This window comes from Rousettus aegyptiacus, unplaced genomic scaffold (assembly GCF_014176215.1).
Source record: "Rousettus aegyptiacus isolate mRouAeg1 unplaced genomic scaffold, mRouAeg1.p scaffold_m13_p_6, whole genome shotgun sequence".
Classification (NCBI taxonomy): Eukaryota; Metazoa; Chordata; class Mammalia; order Chiroptera; family Pteropodidae; genus Rousettus; species Rousettus aegyptiacus.
The window spans coordinates 101,084,581-101,104,425 of record NW_023416309.1 but is presented as its reverse complement, the minus strand read 5'-3'; the positions used below and the strand labels follow the sequence as shown (position 1 = coordinate 101,104,425).

At 42.4% G+C, this 19,845-nt stretch overlaps 2 protein-coding genes across 3 annotated transcripts in view; one reads left to right on the top strand and one right to left on the bottom strand.

Annotated features, from left to right (window-relative positions):
* Positions 1-76: 76 nt before the first annotated feature.
* On the bottom strand, positions 77-4,005 carry CCDC103 (coiled-coil domain containing 103). Of its 2 annotated transcripts, none has more exons than XM_016139773.2 (4): positions 3,928-4,005; positions 2,556-2,707; positions 2,040-2,172; positions 77-1,402 (listed from the first exon to the last, which is right to left on the bottom strand). In XM_016139773.2, the coding sequence occupies exons 2-4, from the start codon at positions 2,696-2,698 to the stop codon at positions 950-952; spliced, it is 729 nt and encodes a 242-aa protein (XP_015995259.2). In that variant the 5' UTR covers positions 2,699-2,707; positions 3,928-4,005; the 3' UTR covers positions 77-949. The 2 variants fall into 2 exon arrangements, with proteins under 2 accessions (XP_015995259.2, XP_015995258.2); XM_016139772.2 differs by lacking the exon at positions 3,928-4,005 and adding an exon at positions 3,645-3,744.
* Positions 3,991-19,845, top strand: part of EFTUD2 (elongation factor Tu GTP binding domain containing 2) — a 33,642-nt gene continuing 17,787 nt past the window's right edge. The window contains exons 1-9 of the mRNA XM_016139771.2: positions 3,991-4,109; positions 6,797-6,905; positions 14,000-14,165; positions 14,799-14,877; positions 16,147-16,222; positions 16,690-16,755; positions 17,505-17,540; positions 18,627-18,717; positions 19,530-19,612. Coding sequence (XP_015995257.1) covers positions 6,801-6,905; positions 14,000-14,165; positions 14,799-14,877; positions 16,147-16,222; positions 16,690-16,755; positions 17,505-17,540; positions 18,627-18,717; positions 19,530-19,612 — 702 coding nt within the window. The 5' untranslated portion in view covers positions 3,991-4,109; positions 6,797-6,800. The remainder of the gene's footprint in view (positions 4,110-6,796; positions 6,906-13,999; positions 14,166-14,798; positions 14,878-16,146; positions 16,223-16,689; positions 16,756-17,504; positions 17,541-18,626; positions 18,718-19,529; positions 19,613-19,845) is intronic.

Here is a 19,845-nt window from a genome sequence, read left to right as displayed (position 1 = left end):
CTTCAGGAAATCACTACCGAAGGAAGCATCTATATGAGGAAAGGATTAAGCAGCCAAGAAAAGAAGCAATGATCTGTAGGGGAAGCAGCCAAAGGCAAAGCAATTTATTCCCAGCTGATGTACACGATGCCTTTCTTATGTGACAGATGTGATCTCAAGGGAAAATCCATTCTAGAATCTGGCCCTTCTCCCCTTTCTAGAACACTGGCACTCTCACTCAAGAATGGGCCAGGAGAAACTGGAATGAGAAGCCAAAGGTCCAGAAGCTAGACAGGGAAATCTCTGCTGCCCTGCTCCAGGCCCTGCCTTGCCTGCCTGGTGCGAAGGTCTTCCCTTTGGTTAGTCCAGGAGTTGAAGGAAACCTACCCACCTACACATCTGGTATATGAAGAGGCCTGGGAGGCTGGCCAGACCTAAATTAACGGCTTGGGGCTTTCCCAGGCCCAACCTGTGCAGGAATTCAGTCCCTAGGGAAATATACTGCACCTCAAATGGTTAGCATTTGATCATTTGTCGATTAAATGTCCATTCATTGGTTTTAGGTTATAAATATTCTTGTTTAGAACTATGGATATCTGTATTTGTTTGACATGAAAGATTCACGATTTTGCTTCTTCCTTTTTGTGGGTGGAGGCTATAACTGGTATAGCCAGCACCGGACTGGACACACGCCCATCTCTCAGGGCTGTGGGCCACAGGCTTGGTAGACTCTAAGGGCAGGAAACAAAGCTCTTTTAGCTTCCTGGGCCCTTGACCATCTGTGGATCTACACAGTTCAGAATATCGAGCCATTGAAGGACTGGAAAAGAGAGGAAGATTTGATTTTGGCTTTTACTCTGAAAATTTCAAGTTGAGAAGGGAATTAGGTGTGGGCTTCTTATTACAATCCTGCAGAGCCCCAAGACAACAACCAAAAATTGCTGGGGGCCTCTGAAAGTAACTGATCCTATCAATCCACCTGGTATAGCCCTAACAATTCTTGCAGGAGCCGCTCCTCCTCCTGGAGCCCACCAGGCAGCTCCTCCAGACCCTGCTCCTCCTGGCCGAGCCCCTCCTTTGTGGGTCTGGGGGCACCCATAGCTTGCAGCTTCTGAAACAAGCCTCTGCAGCTCGCTCTCTCTGCATGGCTCATCAGGCTCAAGTTCAGGGCGAAGCGGCCAGTGCCGGCCAGGCTGCGCAGGATCCCCAACACCACCAAGCGGTCCACCGGCCTCACGTGATCCGCCAGCACCATCAGCAGCTCCCCTAGAAGTCCAAATCCCACATCTGTCTGGAAGAGGTGTCCCAGCTTGGCACCCCCAAGCTGTAGCAGGGCCTGGTAGCGCTCTGCCCCACTCCGCAAGTGTCGCCGCCAATCACGGTAGAACTCTGCTGAGGTCTCAGGTTGCAGGAGTGTTTTCTCCTAGATCACAAAAGAAGAAAAGAGAATCCAGAGCTCTTCCAACTGCTTTGTGACAATGAGAATGAGAGGAACCCGTGGGTTTTCATCTAAGCTCTGGTACGGCTCTCAGAGCACTGAGAAGGCTGTGGTCCCAGTGGATCTCATTTTCAGATGAGGAAACTAGGGGTGGAACGGAGAGAGAGGGGCCCAAAGATTCCAGGCCATGCTTTGACATTCTTAGTTGTACCAGGATTTTCCTACTGATGAATATAAGAGCGAGTCAGGGTTTACTCTGAGCAGGGCAGAGGGGATGATTGAAAGAACTCGAGGTGAGTGTTAACAGGGCTCTGACAGTCCGGGTCTCCCTCCCAACACTGCCACAGGATCATTATACTATATACACATAACCCGGAGCAACCAAAATCTGACCTGTGAATGCAGGTCAAAGAACTGACTGAAGGGGACCTGCGCAGCCCTCTTTTATGACTTATTCTGCCCAGTTTAACTCGCCCCCACCATTCAGTGGTTGCTTTTCTTTCTGGGGTTGGAGGCAGAAACCTGCCCTTGTTGGCTTCACATGAGACATTAAGAAAAGTATGTGTTGTAAGAAGATAGGACTGGAGGTTTAGGGCAGAGAATCCCACTGGGCCTCACCAACCTGGCAGATTTCAGTGGTTTCATCCTGGGAGGTCTTTCTCTGAGTACTGTAACAGTTCCAGGGCACAGTCCTCTTTCCTCCTATCTTGTCCTTTTGCTCCAGTGGCTTCAGATGTGATGCAAGGACAATACCCCTGTGGGCAAAGGACGAGATTAGGGGATGGGTATGAGGTGGCTGGACATTATATGATATAGGCTAAACCTGTTGGCAGGCCAATATGACAATAACAACAACAACAACAGCACCACTAGTTGACAGCTTTTGAGCACTTCTCATGTGCCAGACATTGTACTTAGCAATCTTACATGTAATAACTCATTTAATCATAATAATGTTCATTCTCCTTTATAGATGAGCAATAGAGGCTCAAAGAGGTTAAATAACTTGCACAAGATCACACAGGTAGCAGAGAGTAGGGCCAGCACTGAGCTCAGAATTGTCTAACACCAAAGCACATGCTCTTATCCACCTTAGTCTGCCATAACAGGAGTGCCTGAAAAATAGCATTAAGCCAACCTGAACTCTTCATAGGAAGCAACCCTCTGTTCCACTGCCCGTAACTTGGCAGCATTCTCCCGTTTGTACTTCTCATCGGCAGCGAGTGCAGTGTGCAGCTCTTTCTCCAAAGCCTTGAAGTCAATGATGTCATTCCTTTCCATGGCCCGTGCCTGGGAAGGCAAAAGGAATGGACATCAGTGGAAAGTCAATAACAGGGGGAAGAGCGTGCATCTGGATTCTTTGCCAGCCCACAAAATGGCCCAAAAGCACTCTGGATATCTTTTCACTTATGTTGGGGGGTGTTACAAAAATCTGATTCTCTACTGAGGGGAGCTGAGTTGCACAGTGAGAACTTGCTTAGGACTTGCCACTGAAAATAGAACAGAATCTTGACTTTCAGTTTGGAACTCTATCTTAATTTTGTTTTCTGCCTCAAAAAAAACATTTTAATATTGGTGCTTCGGCTGAGGAGGCATTTGGGTCTCAAAATTCAGTCCCTTCCCTCTTCCACGTGGGCAGTTATGATAGAAGACCTTACACAAAAGTGGAACTATTAGCTATGCTTGAGTCAGTGATAAAATTTCATCCATCATTAAATAATGAAAAAAGGATACTTTTCACCCAAGCCAGATGCAATGCCTGTGCAGGAAATCAAGTAGAAGTGGCAGAATAAGGGGCTTAATGACCCATTTCCCCAAATCTCTCTGTCCATCCCAGGGCTGGACCACAGGTCCCTAGGTATTTGGGCGACCTCTTTAGTTCCGCCACTGTTCTTCTACAGCCTCCGAGTATCTAAGGTTGATTCTATAGGAAGATCACCTACATGGGTTCTAGTCTTGGCTCTGGTATTTACTTGCTGTGAGAACCTTTTGAACCTCAGACTCCTAGTGCATTTAGTTAGATTTTGTGGCGGGGTCATTATCAACAGCTCAAGAGCAGGGAAGCAAGAGGTCCGCATCCAACCTCAAAGCCCTCCACCTCCATCCCAACGTGAGTTAAGTCGAACACCAAGAAGTGGGTTGGGCTGGCCGGGACCTGAACTCGGGTGTCTTGGCTCCTGTCCAGTTCTGAGCCCTCGCCAGTCATTTAATAAATAGAACAACTAACCCTTCCGTCCCCTGACCTTCGCCCCAGCAGCCCTGGCTTTGGTTCCCTTGCTATCTTTGGGAATCCCCAAATACGCTGGAACAAGACAACTCAGCGTAGACCACGCCCAGCAGCTGCGGTTGCCCAGCAACTGCTCCAACAACCTGCCCACGTGATCGATCCGAAGGCCCCCGACTCTGTTCAGGGTGATCTCGAGGCGCCTGATCAGATGAATGAGACCTCTGGCCTCACTCTCTTTGGAGAAACCCACGCCTTAGTTTGAGGATCCACGGCTCCACCTTACCAGTTCCTGCGGCCGGCATTTCTCCAAGCTGGTCCTCAGGCAGAGGGCTGTCCTCCGCGGGAGAAACGCGACCGCGGCGTCGTCAGGGTCCTTCCGGACAGCGGTCGCAGACGGTGGCGCGGCGTGGGACGGAAGTGCCCTCCTCGGCGGCCTACTGGAGCTTTTGGCTGAGCAGGCGGGAGGTGAGCTGGTGCGGGTCAATGGTATGGGAAGGTTGCTTCGGGTGGGAAGGGAAATTAAATAATGTCAGATCTGGAAGAGACGTTATATGCTCTCTGCCCCTTGCACTTTACAGATCGGTAAATTGAGGCGTGGAGCGGGAAAGGAAATGAAAGATACCCAACACACACCTCCAGATTCCGGGGTTCCCTCAGCGTTGTCCGTCCATAAAATACCTTCCATGGGCAGGGGTCGTTCTCACTGATAAGCTCCCTCTCTCACTCCTTCCATCCGTGCCGTCTTCACTTTTCTGCCAAGCTCCCTCTGTCCTTACTCTGTTTTCCTTTGAGAGCCTGCCTTATAGCGGGAAGCTGCAGTGAAGTTTGGTACCGAAAGTCACTAGTTGTGTGCAACTGTATGTAAATCATCTGTCTTCTCTGTGCCTTGCTGGAGTCATTCATTCATTCAATAAATACTTATTGAGGCTTTATTTTGTGCCAGGCACGGTTCCAAGTGGGAAAGAAAGAAAGAAAAAGCCCTTGCTTAAGTAGTAGTTGGGGAGGTGACAATAATAAAACAGTGAAAGTGGGAGTCGGAGAGTGTGTGTATGGGGGACTTTTTTGGAGTGGCAAGGGAATCTTTCTCAGAGGAGGTGACATTTTAGTAGAGAACTTAATGAAATGAAGGAACGAGGTATAAATATCTAACGGAAGAGCATTTCGGAAGAGAATAGCAAGTACAATGGCCCTGAAGCAGAAATGAGCTTGGTTTGTCCTATGGACAGCCTTCTGTAAAAATGTCTGCAGGCCTTTCATGGATCTTGGAAGAATGAGATGAGCACAGATGTGATAACTCTTTGGAAGTAAAAAGAATCTATGCATGCAAAAGTTTCTGTAATAATTCACATTTAATTACCAATCCTCAGAGCTCTTAATTCTCTTATCTACACTCGGCACTCAACAGGTGGCATTGAGGAACTGGAGGGATTAACCTAGTGCAAGAAATAACAGTATCTCAAAAGTTAAACATTTTATTCACTTATTTATCCAGTTCCTGCTTATGCAAGCTGAATTGGCAGGTGGGCACAAGGAACACAGGCTTCCTGTATTCAAGAATGGCCAAAATGCTAGATAATATTTATCGAGCCTAGGACTCTGATAAATTCTTTACACAGACTATTTTTTTTTTAATTCTTACAACTTTTCCAGTTGAGGAAACAGGTTTAGAGTGAAGTAGTTTACCTGAAGTTACATAGTTATTAAGTGACAAAGTTAAGATTCACATCCAAGTCTTCCAACTCCAGAGCCCAGGTCCTTAACCCATGCTCTCTTCTGTTGTTTATTACGTGTAAGCTGTAGAGTTGGTGAGGGTAATACAGTTAACTGCCATTCAAAACAGTGAAATTCTGGTAAAGGTGCAGAAGGCTACAGCAGCATAGTAGAGTGAGAAACTGAGGATCTCAGAATGGTAGAGGAAAGTGGCATTTGAGCTGTACTTTGAATAGAATTTCGGTAATTGAAGTATAGAAAACCCATACAATATTTATTAACTGCAAAGAGAAAACAAGTAACTTTACAATAGAGAGGCCTTGCAGACATCATGGTAATCAGGCGATTAAGTTATATCATCCCTAATGGGACAAATTAAAATCGTATACCGCCAGATAGTAGATGCACTAAAAAGAATACAACATCACTTCTGTGGTATCCCTGCCAGAAATGCATAACCTGAATCTAATTATGAGGAAATAGACAAACCCAAGCTAAGGGATATTCTACAAACTCGGTAGCCTGTAATCTTCAAAAGTGTTAAGTCATAAAGTCAAGGAAAGACTGAGGAACTGTTCCAGAGTGAAAGAAACTAAAGACTTGACGACTAAACGCAAAAATGCAGTCTTGGATTGGATCCTTTACTATGCAGGACATTATTGGAACAGTTTGTGAAACGTGACTGGGGGTCTGTGGATTAGGTGGTAGTAATGTGCCAGTATTGTTTTTCTGATTATGTGCGAGAATGTCCTTGTTTGTAAAAATCAGACACTAAACCAGTAGTTGGCAGACTTTTCCTATAGTAAATATTCTAGGCTTTTTGGGCCATACGGGCTCAGTTGCAGCTGCTCAGCTTTGCTGTTCACTGTGAAAGCAGCTGTAGACAATATAAATGAATGAGCAAGGCCATGTTCTAATAAAGCTATTTTTATAAACATTGAAATTTGAATTTTATGTAATTTTCATGTATCATGAAATATTCTTTTGATTTTTTGACTGTTTAAAAATGTAAAAGGCATTCTTAGCTTGGGGACTTGTGAAATCAGGCAGCAGGCCAGATTTAGCCACAGGCCATAATTTGCAAACTCTTGCACTAAATAAAGTATTGGGATGATGACGCATTGTGTCAGCAACTTATTCTCAAATAATTTAGGAAAAAGAAAGATTTGTATTATTTTTGCAACTTTATGGTATTAAATTATTTTATAACTAAAAATCATTTTAGTATTAAAAAAGAAATGGAAGAAAAGTATGTTAACAATGACAATGAGTAGAAGAAATAGGGAATGTCCAGGGCTTTGAAGGGACCACTCAATGGGTTGATGTAACCGGAGAAGAGCTGTGTGATGAGATATGGTCAACTCTAAGGCTTGAAAGGTGGATCCGTGTCATGGAGGCCTTGATTACCTTACCAGAATCTAATTCCTCTTCTTGAATTTTAGCATCATGGATACTGACTTGTATGATGAGTTTGGGAATTATATTGGCCCAGAGCTAGATTCTGATGAAGATGATGATGAATTGGGCAGAGAGACCAAAGATCTTGACGAGGTAAGGCATAAATTGCTTTTTTTCTCTCTCTCTCTGTTTTAAAAAAGCAATAAAGTACTGAATCCTCTCTGCGCCCATAATACCTGTTTATATCTCTAACATTGCCCTCTTTGTAACATGACTTATTAGGGGTCTTATACTGCTCCTAAGAAAACTTAGCTATTGAAGTTCCAAAAGGAAATATGAGGTAGTCATCTTTTCCAAGCACAGGTGCCCTGGGATGTCCCTCATAAGCTCAGGTTTTGAAAGGTGAAGAAAAGCAGAAAGAGAAGGTGCAGACTCCTATGACTCCCATTCGGGAGAGCTGTGGAGGATGAAGTCCAGATGATTTGAGGCTTGCAAAAGACTCCAAAGGTGGCTTTTATGTTTTAGCACTGTTCAGAATAAGAAGTAAATAGGCCCACTGCTTATCGATGGAGGTGTGGCATTAATGAACAGCAGGGAAGCAGGACAGAAGTCCCGGCTGCCATCCCATCTGTCTTTTCCATCAGGGAAAATGTCCTTCGGACTAGAAAAAAATAAAATAAACACTGGAAAAGGAAAACTATAGGTGAGGCTAAAGAGAGCATCTTGCAGCCTTAGGTATGTTCAGGTCTCCAGACCCACCATATGCATTGGGTCCTAGGTGGGGTGGTGGAGGAGACCTCGAAGAGGTAAGCTCAGAGCCACTGTGGTCATCTTTAAGCAAATGGGAACTGGCTGTGGCCCTAGAAAGTGAATCAGGCAGTTCGTCCTACTTTGCAAAGATGGAGATAAGGCATTGCATTTCAGAAACTATAGGCTAATAAGTGCGATATGCATCCATGGTAAAAATTATGGACGGAAATTTAACACAGATGGCATTGAATGCTTAGGAAGGTTGTATGAGTTTATAAAAATTTATTCTTGATACAATTACTAGTTTGAGGTATTATAGGTTAGAGGTATGCTGTAGATATTATGTATCTTGATTTGGGCAAGACTTTTGAAATCACTTTTCTTATAAACCAGTTATTTTCTTAAAAATATTATTTTAAAGCAATATTTTTTATTATGCAAGCAATTCATGAATATACTCTTATTCAAATCAGATAGAAAATATTCTTTGGTTCTTAATCCATTTCACTCCCCTTCCCAAGGTAACCACTGTAACTCATTATGTCCTTGTGGAAAGAATAGAGGCTGGGTCATAATACAAGGAGAAGTCACAGCTGTTGAACAATGGAGCCCAAAGAGTTTGATTAATGGATCACCACCAGAGCTCTCGTGACATGCCCCTAGCATCCATGCTTGGTCCCATCCTTTTCAACCTTCTTATCAATGACCTAGATGAAGATAGAGAAGAGAGGTTTATAATATTTGCACATCACATAAGCTAATTATTGGATAATGGAATGTAAATTAAAAGTGATCCCAACAAACTTGAATTCCAGGCTAAATAGAGCCCAAGAATTCATTAAGTATTTATAGCGCACTTAATATTTGCAAGGAATCATAATGCTGAGAGAGCCAAGGCATTATCTCTGCCCTCCAGGAATCTACTGCTTGCCAGAGGAGACGAAGAACGTACAAAAATATTTATGAGAGAGGGAAGGACAAGTGCCATTTAAATCATATTAATTTATATTCATAATAGTAGTATATAAAGAGGCATTCTTCCTGCCTGGGATGACCAAGAAAGATATCTGAGGAAGTCACATTCAAAGTAGACTTGAAGAATGGGTAGGCATCTGTAGAAACAGAAAGTAGAATGATTAGCGATTGCATAGGTTGGGGGCGTGGAATTGGATGGGGAGGGGGTAATAGCTAGAGGATACAGAATTTCCTATGGGGGTGATAAAAATGTTCTAAAATTGATTGTGGTTATGGTTGCACAACCCTGCATATACTAAAACCCATTGAATTTAAAATTGCATTTAAAATTGGTGAATTCTGTGGAATGTGAATTATATCTCACTAAAGCCATTAATAACAGCAACAAAAAAGAATTATTAGGCTGTGTGTGAATGTTTTTACCTCAGTGCAGAAGATTGAGTTAATCATACTCTAGCTCATGCTCCTTGATATTGCTTGCCAAGGCTGTGCTCTTATTTAACCTATTAATTCCTTTTTATCTCTCACACCTTTTACTGTAGTAATTGATCTAACATATGTATGCTTTTTGTTTGTGTGAGTTGCAGCAAGTGTACAGTTGCATTATATACATACATTAATTTAAGTAAATGGTATCTGTTTTCTGTATCATTCTGTTTCTCACTTTTGCCCCCGAGCATGTGCTGAGTGATGCATTTTAGGATCCAGCTCTGTTGCTGTGAGTACGTCTAGTCTGTGGCAACTTGCTGTTCAGTTCTCCCTGCTGTGCATTACTTAGTAATGGGCACCCAAGTTACCTGCCGTCGGCCTTCCCTCAACACATGATACTGCAGTGAATATTCTCAATTTTATGCACCATGTGAAAATTTCTTTGGGTTATATTCCCAAAAACAGAGTCGCTGATCATATGATCGTATTTATACTTAAGCGTTTATACTAAGTATGCTAAGATTACCCTTCAGTGTGACTGCGTCAGTCTATACTCTTTCTAGTAGAATAAGAGCTCCCATAGCCTCCTTGTCCACAGATTTTTTTAAAACATTTTTTGACTGAGACATATAGCAGTGAGATGCATAGCCTTTTGATAATGGAATCCGGAAAGAGGGAAGGGCACTCTAGGCGTGCAATGAGCAGGGGCCCAGAGGTTGTATGTTCAGAGGAAATGACTTCTCCTTCCAGTTTCCAAAGCGCAGTTGTGGAGGACTCTGGGGGTGTGAAGCCGAGGAGGGGCCACACTGGAGAAGGCCTTGAGTGGGAAACTGGGAGTAAGGGGCGACATGATCAAAGCAAGATGCTGGGATCCTTTAGTGAAGGGAGGGTCGGGAGGCCTGCAGAAGTTCATCACATTGGAAGGATGTAAAGATGGAGAGTTGGGACACTGTTTGAATGTTGGGGGAGAAAGAGAATGGGGGGAACTGGATGACCAGTTAAACACTGGTTATAACAGACAAAGGGAAGTGATAAAAAGATGCATTTTTAGTTTTACTTTAGACTTGTCAAATTGAGCTACTGTCAGGACACTCAGGTAGAAGTAATTATAGGTAGTTAGAAATTATTACATAAAATCATACACTTAGATTCAACATACATCTAGCAGTATGGGGCAGGAGAAAACTGGCTTGATAGCTATTTTAAAGCCACCACCAGTGGAATATGTGTGGCTACCAAAAGAGCTAATGTAATCTTAGGTCACATTAATACAAGTAGAATGTAAAGATGATAGGAGGTGGCCAGGCAACTTACCACTGGAGGGTTTCGTGTTCTTTTTAAGAAAGAAGTTTACATGCTGGAATTTGTGTGAAGGAAAACAAGTTCCCACCACTACAACTACCCACCTCTCTGCATCTGTGCCATATGCCTTGCCTCCTGTTCTGATGGATGATGAGTTCGTTTCTGTCGACTAGAAACTAGGTCCCGTCCTTTCTCACGTGCTCAGCACGTCCCCCCAGCAGCGCTCCCCTGTCTCCTGCATCATCAGTTTTCCCTCTCTACTAGAGCATCCCCATCAACATACAGACAGCTGTTATTTCATTTTTAAATCCTCTCTTGACCTCATATCCCCCTTCAGTTACTTTCCATTTTCCTGCTTCCAGTGCAGCACATCTCAAAAGAGTTGCTGTCTCCAAATCCTCTCCTCTCATTTCTCTCAAACCCACTTCTGTCTTTTTGCCTCTCCCATTCCACAGAGACTGCTTTGGTCAAGGTCACCAGTGACCTCTGCCCCAGACCCAGTCTTCATCTTACTTGACCTGTATGCAGCATCTGACCGACCCAGCTAATCACTCCCTCCTTGAAATTCCCTCTTCCCTCAGCTTCCAAAGAACCCCCAGGTTTTCCTTCTTCTCACTGGCTGGTCCTTCTCAGTCTTCACTGCTGGTTCCTCCTCATCTCCCCAACCTCTAAACATCAACAGGCCCCAGGGCTCCATTCCTTATACCTCTTCTCTATCTACATTCATATCTGACCTATCAAATATACACTAAGGATTCTCAAATATGTATCTTCATTCGGACCTTTCTCTTGAACCTCAGGTTTATACGTCTAAGTTCCTTCTTGGCTCTCAATTCGATGTCTAATAGGGCATCTCAAACTTAGCAGATCTAACACTGAGCTTCTCCCCCTCCCTGCCCCCTGCTCTACCCACTACTTGCTCTGCAGTCTTTCTCATCTTAGTAAAGGCAGTGCATTCTCCAGTGGCTCAGGTCAAAAATCTTGCCTCTTTTTCTTTTTTTTCACACCAACTGTCAATTCATTAGAATACACTTTGACTCCACCTTCAGAACATACCCAGAATCAAACCTCTCCTTACCACCTTCACAGCTACCACTTCAGTCCAAGCTACCATCACTGTCATCTCTTTCCTGAAATATTTGCAGTAGCCTCGTAACTAATAACCCTCCTTCCACTATATTCTCAGTATGGGAACCTGAGCGATTCTTTTAAAACAATGATCTGATCATATTTTCTGCTCAGAACCACTGGAGCTGGGTTTCTCAGCCTCAGCACCATTGACATTTGAGACCAGGTAATTTTTTGTGGGGCTGTCCTGTGCTTTGTAGGATACTTAGCAGCATCCCTGGCTTCTGCACATTAGATCCCATGCATGCATACCCAGTTGTGACAACCAAATATATCTTCAGACATTACAGATGTTCCCTGGGAAGCAAATTGCCCCTGGTTGAGAACCACCGCCCTGGAGTAAAAGTAAATTCAAATTGCTTAGAATGATCCAGAAGATCTTACACAATCACCTCCTGTGAGATCTCAGCTTATACTCTTCTCTCCATCATTGACTGCAGTCTCACCGTACTGGCTTTTTTGCTAATCCTCTTGGCTCAGGGCCTTCGCATTTGCTGTTCAGCCAACTAGAATGCTCTTCCCCAGCTACTTGTTGAACTTTCTCTTTTCTTTAAGATTTTTGCTCAAATATCATCACTTCTCTTTTTGCATTGCTATATTATCAACACCTAGAATAGTGCCTGGCACATAGTAAGTGCTCAGTAAGTATTTGTTAAGTGAATGGTGTTCCATGATGTCTTGGAACATAAAGGGTGGTGTAGTAGCCTCTTTTAGTTATTTGAAGGATTTTTTAGCAGAAGAGGGCATCACTTTGCTCAATGTTGCTGTGACTGTAAATTAATTTATAGGGAGGTACATCGGAAGTTTACAGAGACTGACTTTTTGGCTGTGACTTCCAACAGGGAAATGGCCTGTCTCGTGAGTGAGTGCCATGCTATTGGAAGTACTCAGTGGGCAGGAATATGTAGAAAGAATTCATTCATTCAACAAGGCCTGCTGTGTGACAGGCACCGTGCTGTACACTGAGGATACACGACAAAAATCACTTAAAGGGCTCCCATCTGATGATATTCCTAATATGTGAGAAGTTGCAGGACAGTGTCCAGAAAAGTGCCTGGCACATGGCAGGTGCTCATTAAATATTTGTTGAATGAATGGCTAACAGCTAAGCCACAGGACCTCTCATCCATCTCCAAAACGTGTTGTGTTCTCATGTGTTACCCATGTGAGTACGTTGAACGGCATTGCTGCAGGGCAGAATATATATCAAACCCTTTGGGCCCAGCAATTTTACTTCTGGAATTTGTCCTAAAGAAATAATGATGTTCACAAAGGTGGGTGTATTAAAAGTGGTTTATTTGCTATTTATTGAAACAGCAAATGCAGAGGCCCTGAGCCATGAGGGCTGATGTTTGTAGTGCTGAAAATTAGAAACCACCTCTGTGTTAGCAAATAGGGAATTGGTTAAATAAGTTGTGGTGTGTGGTAGACCACAGTCATCAAAAAATATAGGCTATAAATACCTATATTGTAGATTTTTTTGCTTGTCTATTTTCCAGTTACCTATGTACTTAGTATCTATGTTACAAAATTCTTTTTAACAATTTTATCGAGATGTAATTCAAATACTATACAATTCACCTATTTAACATGTACATTCACTGGCTTTTAGGATATTCAGAGTCATGCAGCCATCACCACAATCAATTTTAGCATGTTATCATCATCTCAGAAAGAAATCCCATACTCCTTCACCATCACCTCCCGCCTCACCCCCCAATTCTTTCATTCCCCCACCTACCCACCCAGCCTTAGGCAATCACTAGTCTATTTTCTATCTCTATTATAGGTTTACTTATTCTGGACGTTTCATGTAAATGGAATCCTACAATATGTGGCCTTTCGTGTCTGGTTTCTTTCACTTAGCATAATGTTTTCAAGATTTATCGATGTTGTAGCATGTATAAAGTATTTTTCTTATTGCTAAATAATATTCCATCATATGGATATACCACATTTTATTTATCCATCAGCTGATTGACATTTGGGTTGTTTCCACTTTTGACTCTTATGAACAATGCCGCTATGAACATTTCTTTGTAAGTTTTTGTATGAACATAAGTTTTTGTTTCTCTTGAGTATGTACCTAGGAATGGAATTGCTGGGTCACATGTAACCGTTTAACATTTTGAGGAGCTGCCAAACTGTTTTCCAAAGTGCCCGTACCATTTCACATCCCCACCAGCAGTATATGAGGCTTCCAACTTCTCCACTTCCTCACCGACACCTGTTATTTTCTGTCAGAAAAGTATTTTTCAAAAATAATTCTGTGAATCAAAGTGAAAATTTTAAAGATACCTACTTGTTTACAGTCTACCTCTGGTTCCTGGCTTCTGCCCTTGGAAGAAGTTATTTTTTTCCCTGAAAACGGTGTGTGGTGATGAGCATTTATTTTCTCCTATCTCGATCCACTTGTGACCAGTAGCCCACATTAAGAAAGAGGCTAGCATGAATGAGGAGAGCTGTCTTTAGCCATGGCTCATAGTCTTCTCTTTGTGAAGGATCAGGCAAGAGTAGAACCTGCCCTGCTGACTCTTTAGCACTGAACTCAAAATCAGAAGCTGTCACACTTGTGAAGTCACTGCCCTTAATTCATGTAATATAATCAGTCATTGAGCAGGAAAAGTGCATGCCTCTTACGGCTCCTTCCCTCTCACTTTTAGATGGATGAGGATGACGATGACGATGATGTAGGTGATCATGATGAAGATCACCCTGGAATGGAGGTGGTGTTGCATGAGGACAAGAAGTACTATCCCACCGCTGAAGAGGTGTATGGTCCTGAAGTGGAGACCATAGTTCAGGAGGAAGACACCCAGCCTCTCACAGGTAAGTCAAGAGGCACTGGCTTGACAGGTGAAATTGAAACTAGAACACTTCCTTTCATCAGCATTCTTGAAAGCTGAGTGAATGACTTGATTAGTTTTTCCTTTCTACTGTCAGATACTGTTTCTGGATTGAGATGCAGTTAATCCTGTTTTAATATTAAGTAAAACTCGTAGCTTGTTACCAAGCACATAGGAGTATTTCTTTATTTATCTAATATATGTTTAGGTTCTTGAATACTTTTTAAGTTCTCCCTCTCGACTGATAAGTATTCTATTCAAATAATCCCAGCTCATTTAACCAAACCTCACAGTGCTTACTTTCAAATTAGTTGCATTTTACAAATTCAAGGAGAGATTTTGGACTGACATTGACCTCAACCTATATCCACTTCCTCTCTCTACCTCCCACAAAATGAAGCCCAAACTCCTTGGTCCACGATTCAAGATCCTTCACCGTCTTGTACGAAACAGCATTCCCAGAACTTTCTCAACATACAAGTGATCCTTCAAAACAACATAAATTGGTACCATGTATCATACGTTCTGCAGGTTCAGTCTGATGGAACAGAGCTCTGTATTTTTATATTTTCTGCCTAACTGCACATCACCACTTTTTTTTTTTTTCTTTCCCTAGAACCCATCATTAAGCCAGTGAAAACCAAGAAATTCACTCTGATGGAGCAGACATTACCTGTCACAGTGTATGAAATGGAGTAAGTTATAATGTCTCTCAGCCTCTGTGCATGAATAGTGTAGGTTCATTTTTTTCATGGACATATTAGGTAGGTTATGGTTGAAGTAGCCAGTGAATTGCAAAAGCAAAATCTCTCTCCAGTTTGTCAAAATCTTCCTTCAGTTTACATGGTTGCTGGGATATTTAGATGCAGTCTGAACTTTTCTCTTGGCTCTCATCCAGATCTTAGCTTCTTTTTCTCTTCTTCCAAACCTTTAGTTTGGTATCGAAAATCAGCCTTTGAGACAAAGAGTATTAGGTATTGTAATGTCAATGTTGGGCCACCAGAGCCTATTGTGACTTAGTAAAATGGCTAAGTGTTTTGGGAACATAACTCTATTTTGAAAAGGAGGGCCTAAGTAGTTAGATATATGTATAGAATAATTTAGACTCTTCATACTGCAAACTTTTTGAAAATATTTTCATTGATGAAATGCACTTGTAAGACCTTCATATATTAAGTACTTGTAACTTGTTATTAGTTAATGAAATTATTGTGTTTTTTCTTTTAACCGTGTTGTCATCTTGTATGTCCGAAAGAATGGGGTCCCTTCTGAAATGGTCGGCTCACCTGTCAACACTCAGACATTTTTGAAACAACTTTTCAATTAGCTTCAGAGTTTGCTTCATATTTCTTTGTGTTCTCAATGGTGATTTTTAAAAATCACCAGTCTTCGAAAACAGACTTGATTTTTTGAAAAGCCAAAGTCACCTGAAGCCTACGGGCCATAAGTAATGTGGGCGATAAACAAGGACCAAAGTACTGATTTTGGTCAAGATGGAAGTCCTCTGCTCAGCATTGTTAATGCGCTGATGTTTTCTTGTTAACTAGCTCTGACAGCAATTTCAAAAGAGAAGTTCCCAAAGTGATTTTAAGTTCCCTTAGCATCAGTGGAATAAATGGGCAGCATCTTGCCTGAAGGTTTTGAAAGGGACATTATTTCTGTATGTGTGTTAGTTCTGGTATTTAGTTTTGTTTTTCTTCTTCCTTGCTTTTTGAATTTCATTGTTTTACTGCTGAAATCCTTATGACATTTTATGGGTTGTGTCACCTCATGGATAAGTCTGTTCGATTCCCACAACCAGAACTATGTAGATGTAGAAATTCACGTCGTCTGCCTCTGAGCGTTCTCCTGGTGGTGTGAAAGTTGTTCCTGGCCAAAAATGCCTGAAACACTTTTGCACCACTCCCCACGTGAAAACTTTTGCCAAAGTCTCTTTTCTCTCTCTTTTTTTTTTCTCCTTTTAGTTTCTTGGCAGATCTGATGGATAACTCAGAGCTCATCAGAAATGTGACCCTTTGTGGCCATCTTCATCATGGCAAGGTTAGAGAACTTTTGGCTACTTGGAATAGGGTTTCTTTTTGTTTTTTAAGCTTTCATCACAGGTTGGGGTTTGAACCCATAAGGCTGGACCTCCTTAATCTGAGGGGCCTTCATGCCCATTGTGAAACCTTACTATGACATTCTCACTTTTTCGTGAGCAGCAAATGCAGCCTGTTACTAAGCCACTTGCATGCCTGAACTTTGTGCCTATATCTAGATGGAAGAGAGAAAATTGAGCCTTGCTCTGATTTTATATGTTTTCATTTCCCTGGAGATGCTTGTCCAAGAAAGATTGCATCTTTCATTTGAAAATAATCCTGTGGCTTCAGTGTTAATCCATCGCTGTCCCATAATCCTCCTGGTTCTCTTCTCCTTATCTCTAAATGTGTGGTATGTTGGGAGCGGGGGAAGGGTAGAGTAGATTTTCCTCTGTGGTCGGCAGGTCTTAACCTTCTCTTTCCTTTCAGACGTGTTTCGTAGATTGTTTAATAGAGCAGACTCACCCGGAAATCAGAAAGCGCTATGACCAAGATGTAAGTAGAAATTCTATTGAGGGTTTAGGATGAAACCATTCAGAATCTACAAGGGTGTATCTCTCTTCTTCTTCTTTCAACTTCCCCCTGTCATTATAAATAATGACACCTACAAAGCACTGCTTTATAATTGTGTAATCTCTATTAATAGCCTTTAAGAAAATAATTTCAACTTTCTTAGGAGCATAGAGAATATTAACTTGCAGGATTTTTTTGATGACATGTTCTGCATTTGGAATCCCTCCTTTGTTCTCATATCCTGACATTTACAGCCTATTTTATCCTGTCATAGTATTAAAAGCCTCCTCTATAAATATAATACAATTGGACCTTGTCGTTTTCATGATAAATTTAAATGCCTGCGAATGAAGCCAAGTGTGGCTACAGGTCTCAGAGCAATAATTGTTCAGACTGTTTTGACGTGTGGGGGTTCCATGAAGGCTGGATGTGTCTCCTTTTACCACTCTAAGAATTCAGTGAATTTAATATAATTTAGCTCTCCAGCCATACCTGGTCTTCAGTGACCACCCTCAAACCCCCAAAAAACACACATCCAGGAGCGTTTTCAATCTGGGAGGACACTGATCTCATTGTCTGGAATTTCTTTAGGGACTCCCTGCTTTCTTCAATTTATTCTCCTTCTGGGGCAGAAACTCTTGAGTTGAGAAATAGTAAGGAAAAGTGATTTGATGGTTCATGCAGGAGAGGAGTCTGAATTCAGGTGATAATGATAGTTCTTTTTTTTTCAGTTGTGCTACACTGACATCCTTTTCACAGAGCAAGAGGTAAGTGTGCCTTGGGAAATCCAACTGTTGCCCACACCAGACCCAGCAGCAGTAGTTTGGTAGGGGAACTTTTATGAAACACTTTCGACCGTACCGCACCCCTACTCCACTCCCACCCAACACCTCATCTGCCTGCTTCTCCCAGACATCCCATAATTTATAACTTGAAAGAGAGCTGGGTAGGCAAGCCGTAGGGTCAAGGGGGGAACCTCCTGCCCATGACTGGATTTAATTTGACCTAATAGAGCAGATACTAAGAGGTGACATCTACCTTTCTGCTATAAGTTATACAGAAGCTCAACATGACTTTTTAAATGATATCATCCTTCAAATCTATAAGATGATTTCATCTCTTTCTAGGAGTAGATCTCTTTGAGAATGGGTCCGTCTGTCTTTGTACTTCTCTTTTTGTATAAAGGAGTGAGCATACATCACTGTCTTTCCCATTCCGACTGGTTCTTTCTTTCCATCTGGATCTTTATTCCTTCCCTCTAACCCTTTCTCTTTCCCCTTCTTTATTTCTGTCTCTTTGTCTTGAATGACCACATGGAAAGCTCAAGTACATCAGTAAGGTTAACTAAAGAAACTCTGAATAGTGCCAGCATTGATAAACAACCAGTAAATGTTAGCTACTGTTGTTTTTAATAGAATTATTTGACTAGAGTTTAATAATTATTCCCCGTTAAAGCTTTTATAATATTTTCTGATACTAAAATGCCCCCTAATTGTTTCTTTTTACTTGTTTAGTGCTTGGTTATTATTTTTGTTTCTAGTTTACGAGGAAGATAAGCTTTTAGGACTCTGGATTCTCTGTTAAGGCTTAATACTGATTTGCTTGCTGCTTCATTTTTACTTTTACTTTTTTGTATTTGAACCAACCCCCCCCCCAAAAAAAAAAAAAAATCCTGTTTAACACCAAGATATTCATCTTCAAGGTCATTTTGGTTAGAGACCTAGATAAAACCACACCGGCCACAAGGAGAGACAGCAGTGGCCGTTTACCAGCAGCCGGCAAGCCCCAAGAGCAGAATGAACCCGCTTGCCTTGTGTAAGAAGGCGTCACCACTCCCTTTTTGTGACTTTCAGAGAGGTGTTGGCATCAAAAGCACTCCTGTGACAGTGGTTTTGCCGGATACCAAGGGAAAGTCTTACCTCTTCAATATCATGGACACTCCAGGTAGGACAGCCCTTGACTCGCCATCTCCTTTGCTTCTCACTGGTTAATTAGGAAGCCTTCTATTTTGCTCGCTCTTTGCTCTAAAATATTGAAATTTTAGAGAATCTTATTAATTTATTCACTTCAACCTGTGTCAGGCCCCATGCTAGACGCTGGAGTAAAAGGTGAGTCATCTGTGGTCCCCAGCCTCAGGTACTCTCAGTCTTTTAAAAGAGACCATGAGAGCAACACACCAACCGCTTGGGGGGGACACTCGTTCCAGTGGGAGCGGCATTCCTCGCCCTGTGGCTGACTTTTATCTTTTGGAAAGGACCAAATTGGAGCACAGTTTTAAATAGGAAAATTTGAGTTTTGACGTATTGGCCTTCCTTGCGCTATCAGGTGCTCAATGCCCTCATACCTGTCAGCCCTCCCCGCCACAGCAATGCCTTGCCGAGTACTGTCTCCCGTGCTCCGGGCCCTCCTTTGCCCTTTTTCCTGTCCAGATTGTCTTCTGTCCCACAGAACTCTGCTTGTTGCTGATTAGGCTAAGCTCATGTGTGAATGTGAATATGTTATCCCCTCCTAGATAAAAAAAAAAAAAAAAAAACCACTTTGTTCTTTTTATGTTTGGGGACCTCCTGGATAAAAGTTTAATCCAAGTATGCGACTCTAATGGTGGAATTTTATACACTGCAGGCAGCTGTGGGGAGAAGGGAAAGGGGATCTTGGGGAATCACATACTTTGCAGTGCTCCTCAGACCACCTACCAGTTAATTGCGCCTCGTCCTGCCACCATGCAAGTGGCTACTTAGTTGGTATTTGCTTTACAGGACACGTGAATTTTTCTGATGAGGTCACGGCTGGCTTGCGCATCTCAGATGGAGTGGTCCTTTTCATCGATGCTGCTGAGGGCGTGAGTTTGACTCTCCTGTCTCTTAGGACCCTTCTTCCCTGTTAGGTTTGCCCCATACAATGCCCAGGGCACTGAGCAAACCGGAAGCCATAGAACATGAAAATCTGTGGGCTTAAGGCTCACGTTCACTCTAAAATTAGGGCAGCAAATGACGTTCAAAATTAGTTCTCAATGTGAGTCCCTCACACCCTGCCTAGTGAAGCTCAAAATGATAAGATCCATTGTTATTCAGG

Coding starts and splice junctions, on each gene's coding strand:
- CCDC103 (XM_016139773.2), bottom strand. CDS start 2,698: ATGGAAAGGAATGACATCATTGACTTCAAGGCTTTGGAGAAAGAGCTG. Junction 2,173..2,555: donor GCTTCCTATGAAGAGTTCAG/GTTGGCTTAATG, acceptor CTTTGCCCACAG/GGGTATTGTCCTTGCATCAC. Junction 1,403..2,039: donor AAACCACTGAAATCTGCCAG/GTTGGTGAGGCC, acceptor TTTGTGATCTAG/GAGAAAACACTCCTGCAACC.